Source organism: Erpetoichthys calabaricus, chromosome 7 (genome assembly GCF_900747795.2).
Source record: "Erpetoichthys calabaricus chromosome 7, fErpCal1.3, whole genome shotgun sequence".
NCBI lineage: Eukaryota > Metazoa > Chordata > Cladistia > Polypteriformes > Polypteridae > Erpetoichthys > Erpetoichthys calabaricus.
In genome coordinates, this window is record NC_041400.2 from 30,352,555 (window position 1) to 30,366,521 (window position 13,967).

Here is a 13,967-nt window from a genome sequence, read left to right on the forward strand (position 1 = left end):
CTGGATTTAGTATTTTGTAATAATCAGGATAGAATTGAGGGTGTAGAGGTGATTGAACCACTGGGGTCAAGTGACTATAATAAAATACAATTCTCAGTATTTTGTAAGAGAGCAGATGCAAAGACTAAAATTGTTAAGCTGAACTTTGGTAGGGCTAATTTTGAGCAGATGCGACAAAGTCTTAAGTAGGATACACTGGGATAAGCTTTCAGGTGTGGAGACAGCCGAGGAGCAGTGGAACAGGTTTAAAAATGTTTTACATGTAATAATGCAGGACAGATACATACCTAAAATTGGAATTAATAGGAAATTAAAAAAAAACTCCATAGTGGATTAATAAAGATTTAAAAGAGCTGCAAAACACAAAACTGCTTTATAAGGCATCCATATTACTAACCAAGAATACACCGGATATGGACGCAGGGACACGGTGATGGGACCATGAGACGTACTGCGCAGGCGCGCGTCTCATAAACCTTAAGCGAAGTCGTATCCACTGCAAACGAAGGAGTCATGGCCCAAGAACGAAAGAGCTCAACTAACGTGAATGACAAATGAAGCAACAACGCGCCCATAGCTACCACTAACGACACAACCACACAAAAAAGAGGATTCTGCACTGCACCCCAGAGTCAAACGTGAGAGGCTACGGAGGCCCCACAGGTCCACAAAGATAGTACGAAAGGCGCAGGCGTCACTGCCATATTGTGAGTGGCACTAATGTGGAGTGAAGTTAGGAATAATGTGCTGCTTGGGATTGTACAAACCGCTGAACGCTTTACACCAAATTCAAACACAATACAGATCAACGATACAAACACGAGCCCACCTGGATAAGATCAATGAACGCAGGCGCCTACAACGCGCGTCTGAAACTGCGGAAGCAAAGCAGGCACGGGTTCAAAATGAAAGACCACAACTGACGGAGATAAATAATCTCTTTCAAATCTATTTTGGGTTACCCAAGACCAGGGGTTGGTGAGCGAAGCGAGCAGGGGGCGGAGCCCCCTAGTATAAGACTAATGACTGCAGAGTGAATCGTAGAGCGTATGAGAACATGAGGGCAACCATTAAGAAGGATATTAGGGAGGCTAAAAGACAGTTGGAGAGAAATATAGCAGATAAGGTGAAAGACGACCCTAAGAGATTCTTTCAGTATTTTAGTAATAAAAGAACAGTCAAGGAGGAAGTCAAGTGCATCAGAAACAGTAAAGGGGAAATAAAAGATACAGACAATGAAATAGCAGATGCCCTAAACTTACATTTTTCTGAGGTGTTTACAAATGAATAAGTGGATGCCTGCCAAGTTGTTTTGCCTGCCAAGGGTAAAGTTATACCTGATGGAGGATCGCAGGAATCGTGGGAAAGAGGGGTCCTTTCATTGGATTAGCGCTATTTCAGCTGTGGAATGGCCAAATGGGGGAGGCAGCTTGATAAATGAGGTCTCCAGGATTCTAAACAAATCCAAATCTTATTATGTGATATCATTTACTGTTAAATTCTACTCCATACTTCTAAAATTTTTATTTTTATACTGTATTGAGGATTTGTTCTGTTCTGTGTATTGTATTGTATTGACCCCCTTCTTTTTGACACCCACTGCACGCCCAACCTACCTGGAAAGGGGTCTCTCTTTGAACTGCCTTTCCCAAGGTTTCTTCCATTTTTTTCCCTACAAAGGTTTTTTTGGGAGTTTTTTCTTGTCTTCTTAGAGAGTCAAGTCTGGGGGGCTGTGAAGAGGCAGGGCCTGTTAAAGCCCATTGCGGCACTTCTTGTGTAATTTTGGGCTATACAAAAAATAAATTGTATTGTATTGTATTGTAAGTGCTGCTCAGATTAAATAGGCTGAAATCAAACAAATCACCAGGATCAGATCATAGTTACCCTCAAGTTCTTAAGGAGGCTAGTGAGTACATATATAAACCCTTGACACATATTTTTAGGCAGTTGCTGTGCACTGGAGAGATTCCAAAGGACCGGAAAATGGCAAATATCATCCCATTATGTAAAAAGGGTGACAGGGCAGATCCAAGCAACTACAGGCCAGTAACCTTAGCAAGCATCACAGGAAAATTAATGGAAGGAATTATTAAGGATAAGATTGAGCAACACCTGGCAAGGACAGGAGTTATTAGGAACAGTCAGCATGGGTTCAGAAGAGGGAGGTCGTGTTTTACTAACAGGCTGGAATTCTATGAGGAGGCAACAAAAGGATACGATCAAAGTGGAGCTTATGATATTATTTATCTGGACTTTCAGAAAGCATTTGATAAGGTGCCACATGAGAGGTTGGGCATCAAACTAAAAGAAGTGGGAGTTCAGGGTGATGTTTTTAGATGGGTGCAGAATTGGCACAGACACAGGAAGCAGAGGGTGATGGTGCGAGGAACCTCATCAGAATTGGCTGATATTAAGAGTGGTGTTCCTCAGGGGTCAGTGCTAGGTCGCTGCTATTTTAATATATAATAATGATTTAGATAGGAATATAAGTAACAAGTTGGTTAAGTTTTCAGATGATACCAAGATAGGTGGAATGGCAGAAGGACAGAAGGACTTGGATAGCATACAGCCTGGGGCAGATTTTTGTCAGATGAAATTTCATATCAGTAAATGTAAAGTATTACACGTAAGAAGTAAAAATGTGAGGTTTGAATACACAATGGGCAGTTGGAAAATCGAGAGTACACCTTATGAGAAGGATTTAGGAATCATAGTGGACTCTAAACTATCGACAGTGTTCAGAAGCCATTAAGGCAAACAGAAAGTGAGGTTAACGCCCTGATGTGTGGAGTACGAGTCCAAGAAGGTGATGCTCAACCTTTATAATGCACTGGTGAGGCCTCATCTTGAGTATTGTGTACAGTTTTGGTCTCCAGGCTACAAAAATGACATAGCAGCTCTAGAAAAGGTCAAGAGAAGAGCGACTGGGCTGATTCCAGGGCTACAGGGGCTGAATTATGAGGAAAGATTAAAAGAGCTGAGCCTTTACAGTTTAACCAAAAGACGATTAGGAGGTGACATGACTGTTGTGTTTAAAATTCTGAAGGGAATTAGTACAGTGGAATGAGACTGTTACTTTAAAATGAGTTCATCAAGAACACGGGGACAAGGTTGGGAACTTGTTAAAGGTAAATTTCACACAAACATTAGGAAGTTTTCCTTTACATTCATTACCACAGACACTTAGAATAAGCTACCAAAACTTTCAAAACTCAAATTGATGTTTTTTTAGAAGAATTAAAGGATACGAGTGGCGAGCTTTGTTGGGCTGAATGGGCTGTTCTCGTTTAGAATGTTCAAAGTTCTAATGTTCTAATATGTAGTCACACTCACTCACTCTGGGTCAGTTTAGCTACTTAGCCTAACCTGCATGTTCTTAGGATGTGCAAGGAAACCACAGTATCATAATCCACACAGAGCATATCCAGGACTGGGACTTGATCCCAATTTTCTAGAGCTGTGACATGGCAGTATTTACCGCTGTGCCACTCTGTTGTGTTCACTCAAAATTACTGATGTCATCAGTCTGAGGGAAGGCAACTGGTATTCATTGTACATGTGGTGGGCTGAAATTACTGTACCTGCCAAAGTGTGTCAAACTTCTTCCCATCTGGAATAGAGAGCTTGCCAGTTTTGTCCTTGTCAATCCGATAGTGCAAGACCTTTCCTTCATGTATTAGACCAAGTGCAAAAGATCCATTGGAGTCCCTCTGCCGCAGTCTAGAAGGAGGTAATCATGAAAATGCATCACTATACAGCAGAAAGTGTTTCAGTTTCAGGTATTTTAACTGAAGCAGGAGGTGTGTGAAACAGACATACTGTACATTATACACTGAAACAGAAACTAACAGCTGTCTCTTTTTTCTCATTCCAGTTAATCAGAGGAAGGCTTTATTTGTAAATTGGTGGTCTTGTTACACAGTGTAATTGTGTTCACCATTCTATAAATAAAACGTAACAACCTAAGGTAGAATACAAAGGAGAGAAGATTGTTCAAAGTGAGTTTGGTTGGCCAATAGTTAAGATGCCCAAGTATCTCGTTTGCTGACATCTGGAGCTACATGCCCTTTACCAGCTTACCTTCCCTCTAAAGCCTAGAATTCCACAGAGTTTTCCACAGAGAATGTCTTCACATTATTACATTATAGCATTATTATTTAATGTTCCGTCATTGATCTCTTATGATATTAAAGATACTACTATCCATCCATTTTGTGTGGCAACTTCTGTTATAAATTTGTGGTAATCTAGAGCCTATCCAAGAAGTCCGAGGGTACAAGGCAGGAGGGAGTCATGAATTGGACACATTTACACACACACAAACAAACCAGAACAATTTGCAGCCACTAATTATTCCATCATTAGTGCATTATGAATTTTCCAAGATTTACCCATTTGCATTGATTTTTCAGGCCTTACCTGTCATCTTCCCACATCCCTTAATTGCGTGTGCAGAAGCGCATATTCCTTTATGCAACAAAATAAAAGGCTGACACTTTATACCTAAGCCTAAGAAGATTTGAGGCCTGTGACACTGTGTTTGTGTGCAGCTTATTTCTGACTACATAACTTTAATTAGTTGGGTTTATACACATTTGCATATTTAACATGAGAGTGGGCACATGTGCATGACAGCATGTGTTTGGGTGCCACTCGTCTGTACAAGCGTGCCTGTGTGTCACTGCACATGTGCTTATTGTGTAAAATCATGTGTGTGGCAGTAGGCATTTATGTGTAATTTGTCTGTGTAATGTATTCACATATTGATGTGTTTCTGTGTATGCCCAGCAGCTTGTGTGCTTATATACACTTAGTCTGGATAACTGTGTGTGTGTATTTATTGTGAGGATGTGGGTTGGGTTGTGGCTTTCTCTGTGCTAGTCTGTCTGTACACCTGGAGGCTACAACAATCATTCAAGACTTCTAACTTATAAAGTGTATTTAAAAATGTGGTACAGTATATATAATAAAAGGATAAGTATATTTGTATCTGTATGTCTGCGTAATTGCTATGTCTCTGTCATTCCAACAAATGGTACATCACAAACATTTGTATTAAAAAAATGCACTGTATTTGTCATTCAAACTGATGGCACATCACAAGCATTATTAGTAATGCATATTAGTACTACACGTTTGTAATGCATCATTTATTGTAATGACAACTGCAACACATTTTTTTACTACCTGCTGGGATTAATAAAGTATCTATCTATCTATCTATCTATCTATCTATCTATCTATCTATCTATCTATCTATCTATCTATCTATCTATCTATCTATCTATCTATCTATCTATCTATCTATCTATCTATCTATCATTACAAAATACATTCTAATAGTGCACTGCAAATGTTAACAGTGTGTTCTGTGTTGATTACTTAAATTTCAACCCATAATAGATGGATAGTGCAGCTAGTAAACAAGATATACTGTAGCTTTATTTCTATGGTTGTCTGTTATTTTCATACATTTGTGCTTTTTATATTCAAAAAGTCACCTTTAATTGAATTTTCAGGGCACTACAGGCTGCAAGTCACACCAGAACATTCATGCTGACTGAGAATGGCCAATTAAGTTATGTTTTTGGGATGTGGTTGGAGATCCGAGAGGGTAGACACAGGGAGAACATGAAAACTCCACACTGACAGTCACCAGGCTGGACATGAACCAATGCTGGTGGAGCAGGAAGGCAGCTTTATTAATGAATGTGCCATTTTGTAGCCCATCTACTGTACTTATTAAGTAAACAGTTTGTAGGTGTCAGGCTTTAAGTGCTCAGTAAATACTAAAGTTTCTAAAATATGCAAGGAGTGAACCATCTGCTGTAAACAAAAGCCAGCTGAAAAGAGAAACTAGAAGAGCAAATGTTTATGGTAAAACACAGCAGCAAAGGCGGGTTTCAGTTTTAAAGAGGGTCTCTTAGTGTGCAACTGGTCACTTGAGGAAGTTGGTGTGCACAATGTGTCTGCGGAAACCACAAAGAGCCCGTTTCAGCAGCAGATGCTTGAAAAGCACCAACATCTTTTATTTCGTACGACAAGTACAATTCATTTTGAAACAAAAAATGCACAGGAAAGTGAACCCGATCCAATTCTGCACATCCATGTAAATGGACCCCCTTCATTTAATTGATCAAATTATATATGATCTGATTGGGGCTGCTGATCACTTTGTGCTCTGTATCTCAGCTCTGATATTATCTTTCTCCATTGTTCCTTACATTTGAAAAAAAATATGACAGAGGAAATTGTTAATTTAGAAGAGCACAAAATAAAATTAAGATAATTCAGTAGAAACCATAGGACCAATTGATGAACAGGTAAATACTAATTTAGAATGCTGTTTGAATGTTTAGGGCTGGGTTCACATCTGTTGTTGGTATTCTAATTCTTTCACTTTTTCTTTTAATGTAAGTTGAATAATAACGTAGGAGCAGCATTAAGGCACAGTGATTGTCTCAGTTCATCAGGGATCAGAGATCACTTTCCAGCCCAGTCATTGTCTTCATATATGGGCTTTCTCTTGGTCTTTTGGCTTTCCTTCACATCCCAGATCTCACAAGCGAGAGAATCCTGCAATAGTGCCACAGCTAGGGTTGGTCTGCACCTGGTGCCACCAAGATAAACACCATAAACCTATAAGTGGATTAAGCATGAAGGGATCACATAATGCAAGGTGGAAATGGCATTAAACTAAAATGGTGAACAATCATACATTCTAAACTCACCCAAATAGAAAAGACATGAGAGAATAAGCCAGAACGTAAATATGCTTTAGCAAGACATTTAACAATCAAGGAGCCATCTGTGAAAACATCAAGTTGAAGTTACTGGCAGCATTTGCATTGAAAGTGATGCCACTTGCTGTTGCTTATCTTATGCCTTAGATGACAACATATCAGACTTAGCACAATGTATCCACTCAGCCGTTTTCTTTTGCTTAATCCAGCTCAGAATAATAAGGATCAGTGATGCTCATTCTGGCAGCATCAGTGAGTCAGGTCATCACATAAAGTCGAACATTCATCCAGACACATGTATTGACTCATACTGGGACAGGGACAGGATAGAGTTGTCACTCAGCCTACCCTACACCTTATTGAGATGTGAGGCGTAACCAAAGAATGCAGAAGAAAGGCACAGAGAGATGGGGAGAACATGAAACACCCCTGCAGGCAGTACTGAGCTGTGGATTCTGCACTTGCTGCTCCTGCTGTGACTTCAGACTTTGTTTTAGTGCTCAGTATGAGTGTCAGATAAAGCTGGACTGGCAGAGGGGTACTCAACTTTATTAGTAAGTTATGGCTGCACCCAAGTGATTCTTCACTGACAGGCTGTGAACAAAAGGGAATTCATTTTACTATGTGATTTGGTTTGAAAGACATTTTTAGATCAAAAGTGTTAAATAAAAAATACATATTGTTGTAATATATGCAACAATGAGCTGTGATACTAACAAGTAATGAAGACCTCGGCATCATTTCTTTTATTTTGAGCTTTGTAACAATTTATGTTTCATTTACAGTACATGGTGAAAAGACAGCAACAGCAAGGGTCACACAGAATAAAGTTCTTCAATAAATTTTCAAATAAATAAGTTTATCTAAGTCAAAAACACACGAACAGATGAGCAGAGGGAAAATCCCAAATGTAGTTGAAGGAATAGAACAAAAATAAGAAACTCATCTCACACTGGACTTAATTTACGGACATCTCACACTGGACTTAATTTACACTGGACTTTAATTTTAAGTGATGGCTTCCCATATTTCTTACAAATTCTCTTCTCTTCTAAACTTCTTCTTCCTGGCCCAAGTTCTAGTGTAACTTATACAGTCTGCGGTGTCTTACTAAATTCCAGGGCTGCTAACTCACCGTAACATATAAGAGTGCCTGCAGGAGCCCAGTATCTGTTGTGGGACCAGGACTTTCACTCTTTTACTAAAAGTAGGGGTTCGCTTTTCCTATGCAGGGCTCACCTTCTGCTATAAAACATCTTTAGAGAAATTGTGAGGGTGTTCTCACAGTTCTTGACGTTATGATGGCTTACATTGCACCCTATACATAGATAGAAACATTGATCTAGATTATGGTAAGCCCTAACCATTTCTTGTGTCGCACACCCTGCTTTTTTCCATGTAAGTGTCCTTGCGACCCACCCTAGTAAATCGAGCGTGATTGCCAGAGCTGGTTTCCTTTGTTGAGTCAGACATGATTGTTAGAGCGACTACATGCCACGACCCACTTGTGACCCACTATCATTATAAACAATAGCAACTCATGACCCACCAGTGGCAACCCATGACCCAGTGGTTGAGAAACACTGATCAAGATGGTCTTCAGTTTGGTGAGTGCTCTGGTGACCCCAAGATTCCCCTACATCACTTTTTACTGCTTGTCCTATGTAATGGGTAGCATCTAAAATAAGAAATGATTTTCTGTTAGTCCCTCGTGAGCATTTACTTTGGATAATTTCATTCCAGGGCAACCAATGCACATGCAGAGTTTAGGAAACTCATGGAAGTCCTTGTTTGTCCCTAAAGCATCCATTCATCCATCCATTCTCTAACCCGCTGAATCCGAACACAGGGTCACGGGAGCCAATCCCAGCCAACACAGGGCACAAGGCAGGAAACAATCCTGGGCAGGGTGCCAACCCACCACAGGACACACACAAACACACCCACACACCAAGCACACATTAGGGCCAATTTAGAATCGCCAATCCACCTAACCTGCATGTCTTTGGACTGTGGGAGGAAACCGGAGCGCCCGGAGGAAACCCACGCAGACACGGGGAGAACATGCAAACTCCACGCAGGGAGGACCCGGGATGCGAACCCGGGTCTCCTAACTGTGAGGCAGCAGCGCTACCACTGCGCCACCGTGCCGCCTGTCCCTAAAGCAGATATAAAGAAATGCTCAGCCATTGTATCCTATGTTCTAATAGATCCCCAGAATAAGTTAACCTTCTGCATTTGACAATGGCTGCCACACCAACAAAATATTTAAGTTGTAAATTCTCATGTAAAGCATACTGAATATATTTTTATCTAAAAATTTTAAACAAATATATTATATATACATATATATACTATATGAAGTAACATTATTCTCAAACTTGACTAATTCAACTCAGGGTTTCAAGAAGTTGAAACCTATCCACAGAACTGAACAAGGTGCCAGCTGATCATGGGTTCTACTCCTGCAAACACCCACATTCACACTAATGCAGAGTGTAATTAACCTAACATGTACATTATGTCTTTGAGAATATGGGAGGAAAACTAGAGTACCTAAAGGAAAATCTATAAAGATGTAGGGGAAAGCAAATGTCCAACACATGGACAAGAACCATGTGCAGGGTTTGGACAAGGTTACTATGCTGTCATGCCACCCCATTGGCATATATACAGGGTGTCCCAAAAGTCACTATACACTTCCTTTTTTCTGCCTTACAGCTTGTGACTTTATTTGTGGGGCTATATGAAAAGCAAGGTGTATGCCACTAAGCCCCGTAACCTGAGGTCGAGGAAGAGATGCTGCAAAATGTCGGAGAAGCTTGTGTCCGAAGGTGGCTGAAAGTTGTCAAAAATGGAGGTGCTCATGTGGAGGTATATAACTAGTCTTTATGACGTTGGTAAGCGATGGCAAGCCTAGAAAGTAAAACTGCAACAACTCCTTTGTTGATGCTAGAAATATTGATAAACTCAGTTTCTTGTGTAATTTTTAAGAATTTATTAAAAGTGTATAGTGACTTTTGGGACACCCTGTACATCTCGATCCTCAGGTTTAGTCTTGCAGTGTTTCAGTGGCTGCAGGCTTTTGCACGAACCTAGTCGCTAAATTCAAAGCAAATTATTTCAACAGAAGCAATTACTGCTGAAGTAACATTTTTGTGCTTCATTTTAGTTAACTCCTTTGACAAGATTCTTAACCCATAATTGCTTCTTTTAGTTTTAAACAGCTGTATTCGCTGATAATTGCTTGTTGTTTTGTTTTCCAGCTTACAGTTAACAAAAAGATGGAAAAGAAAAAGAAACTAGAAGCTCACTATCTGCCTTTCATTTGAAAAGAAATACAAGAGTCACACTGATAGATTGAGGAGATCGTTTCTCCCCCAAACTATGCGACTCTTTAATTCCACCCGGGGGGGGTAAACGTTAACATTCAACATTATACAAAGTTATTGTCTGTTTTTCACCTGCATTATTATCATTCTTTAATTTAATATTATTTATTGTATCAGTATGCTGCTGCTGAAGAATGTGAATTTCCCATTGGGATTAATAAAGTATCTATCTATCTATCTATCTATCTATCTATCTATCTATCTATCTATCTATCTATCTATCTATCTATCTATCTATCTATCTATCTATCTATCTATCTATCTATCTATGAGAAAAAAATGAAGAATGACCTGACATGTCATAATCAAAAGTTTAGAATTAAATAACAATTCTTGCTACTAGCAAGATTAGCTTCTAATTAAGAATTTGGGTTGGAACAAAAACCTGCAATCACTGTGGCCCCCGGTGTCTGAGCCTGAGGACCCCTTATTCATATATATATGTCTCCATCAATATAAAATCAATAACCCATAATGACGAAGTTATAAAATATTTTTAGAACGGTTTGCATGGTTATTACAAATCCAAAACTGAAATCTCTTCTTTATATAAGTATGTAGACTCTTTGCTTTGGCATCCTAAATTGTGCTCAGGGCACCCGAATTGCTTTAATTCCCTTTGAGATGTGTCTAGAACTTTCTTGGAGTCCATCTGTGGAAGACTGAAGACTGAAGTGATTGGACATCATTTAGACAGGCACACATCTGTGTATATAAAGTCCCATAATTCACACTACATATCAAGACAAACGCCAAGTTCAAGGAACTTTCAGCAGACTTCCATGATAAAACTGTGGTGGGTCATAGATCAGGGCAAGGGTATAAAACAAAAGTCTGGAACTACTAGAACTCTTCCTAGAGGTGCCCCCCCCCCCCCCCCCCCCCCCCCCGGCTAAACTGAGTTACCGGGCAAGAACAGCCTTCTTGTCATGCAAACAAAGTGTTAAGACAACATCTGTTAAGGTAGGAGAACCTGTTGGAAGGATAGCCATCTCAACAGTACTCCATCAATCAAGTATTTATGGAACAGTTGGTAACTCCCAATTTGAGTTTGCTAAACGTCAATTAAAGGACTCTGACATCATGACAAAAAAAAAATCTTCTCTGATGAGACAAAAATTGAACTTTTGGGGTAGATCCCCAAGCACTATGTCTGGCAAAAATCAGATATGCTAACTACCTGCCTAATCCCATCTGTACTGTGAAGTATGGTGGTGGCAGCATCATGCTATGGGGGGCGGTCCTCAGAGTCAAGGACAATTAAGGAAAGAATGAATGCAGCCAAGTACAGAGAGGTTCTTGAAGAAAAACTGCTCCAGACTGCACATCTACCCAGATTGGGGCAACACTTCACCTTTCAGCACCACAATGACCCAAAGCACACAGCCAAGACAATGCCAGAGTGGCTTCAGGACAAGTCTGTGTGTGTCCTTGAGTGCCCTGCCAAAGCGCAGACTTAAACCCCTCAAAAACACTTGTGAGAGACACCTGAAAATGAGAGTGGGAGAATGGGAGAGATCCCATCTAATGGAGCTTGAAAGGATGAGCCTGAAAGAATGGGATAAAGTGCACAAATCCAAGAGTGCAAAACTTGTAAAGACTTATCAAAGCAGATCAAAGCTGAAATTGCTGACAAAGGAGCTTCCAGAAAGTACAGAATCTTAATGCAGAAAGGAATGAGAGATTTCAGTTTCTAATTTTCAATAAATTTGCAAACTTTTCTAAAAACATTTGTTGACTTTGTCATTATGGATTATTGAATGAAGATTGATGAAAAAATGTAATTTTTATATCATTCATTTAAAATCTACAAAACAATAAAATAAAGGGGTCTTGACACTTTCTCATTCCACTGTGTGTGAGTAGATAGATAGATAGATAGATAGATAGATAGATAGATAGATAGATAGATAGATAGATTATAAACACACTTTTTCCACTTAGTAAACTGTTTCAGAGTGATTAGCAGTAGGTGAACTCAAAAATTATTTTACGTGGAAGTTTGTTGAAGCCACTACTTATTAAATATACAAATAACGCATAAAAAATTACATTTAAGATACGCGAAATAAAAATATTGAGGACCCATCACATTTGAAAGTACATTGCTGACTGACTGCTTTCTTCTTTGTATAGATACTGAAGGTAAGCTAAAGACAACAATTTTGTGGCAATTGGTCATTGTAATTGTAATTGTGCCCACCTTGACTGGAGGGCTAAAACGTACATAACTCAGGGACAGAGTAGGGGCCAACAGTACATCTCCTTTGCTCTAATACACTGCACATTATAATGCTTCATTTTGAAAATTAACGCAAACACCTAGTGCAGTGTCAAAAAAAAAAAAGAAAAAAGGAATGTGCAAGAGTTATATGCTGTGCGGAAAAGCTATTAATAAATACAATTAAAAATACTTGTTTTACCCAGTAAAGCAGCCTTATTTTTACTTCTTGTATACTAAAACTGAAAAACAAAGATTTTGACTAATGTTGTGCATGGAAGAAGGTGTCCATCCAAACCATGAATAATGTATTTGCATGTTATTTATAAATATACTGTAACTAACTTATTTGTTTTTCAATGAATTTAGAAAGTTTTAGGTCTTGTTATTTTGAGGTAGAGTTAAGAATTAAGTTGGCTTGCTTTTCTGTACATTAGTCAGACTTCACTGCCTGACTTTTTAAAGGTTTCTAACAAAATTCACGGAAAGGACTAAAGTAAATTTTAAAAGTGCCATTTTGACACTGGTGTTCTTACCCGAATAAGCTGCAGTATTGTGTGTATGACTGATGTTTAATTTGTCAACTGTGATGTAATTTATAAAACCAATACAAAAAATTATAAGAAATAAAAGTACAAATTTACTGTCACAAATTTGCTTTACCAATAAACTACAAAGAAAAAGATTTCTATACATGCATTTTGCTTAGTAACACTTAGTTGCTTATTAATATATTTGTTGAAATGCATCACAAAAAGAAAGACCTGGGGCTTCATGTATAACGCCGTGTGTAGAATTCACACTATAACATGATGTACGGACAAAAGCGGAAATGTGCTTAAGCACAAAAAATTCCAGATGCATAAATCTGTGCATACACAAACTTCCACGTTCTTCTGCTACATAAATCCGATCAGCGTGAAAAGTAACGCACGTGCGAGCACCTGCTGTCCCGCCCCAACTCTTCCCAGAATTACGCCTCATTGATTATGGAAATCAATATAAATTGCCCTTCAGCTCGGCCTTCTGTGAAAAGACAATGGGAAAAGCATGGGGGAAAATAGAAGAATTTCAGCGAATACCAAGTGGAGGAAAAGAAAAAGTGCTATTTGTTGGTTTAAACAGTGATATAATCAACAAAAGAAAGTTGATCGAGTGACATAGCGTGTCGGAGAACCTCGAAAGCTAAAGTTCACAAAGTCGCACATTGCCCGAAATAAAAAAGTTGTCACATATCAAAGTCGCCGTGAAAAGGCGAGTCGTAGCCCACCGTCTGAGTGTCATATGAAAGCTTACTAGGGTACAGACAAAAAAAAAGGCACACAGTGGAGAAAAAAGCACAAAATGTCAACTTTAATCTCGAAATTTCCACTTTAATCACATAGTTTATTTTGTCATTAAAGTAGAACATCATAAACTTCATCTTAACATCGTTTAATTTACTAGTTTCCCAAATCCCATCGTAACTAAAGTAGCACGTTAAAATGCTTTGTTTTGTATTTGATCTTCTATGTGCTCTATGTGCCTGAATCACTACGTGCTTCCAGGCTTTCTCTTCCTCCGACAGGACACAGAATCCATTACATTCGTGAAATTAAAGCTCTCTGAATA

The 13,967-nt window shown here is 39.0% G+C and overlaps 1 protein-coding gene across 3 annotated transcripts in view; it reads right to left on the reverse strand.

The window, feature by feature from the left end:
* syk (spleen tyrosine kinase) overlaps positions 1-13,967 on the reverse strand; it is a 132,339-nt gene that overhangs the window by 42,480 nt on the left and 75,892 nt on the right. For all 3 annotated transcript variants that reach the window (XM_028804870.2, XM_028804869.2, XM_028804871.2), the window contains exon 4: positions 3,582-3,720. In XM_028804870.2, coding sequence (XP_028660703.1) covers positions 3,582-3,720 — 139 coding nt within the window. The remainder of the gene's footprint in view (positions 1-3,581; positions 3,721-13,967) is intronic.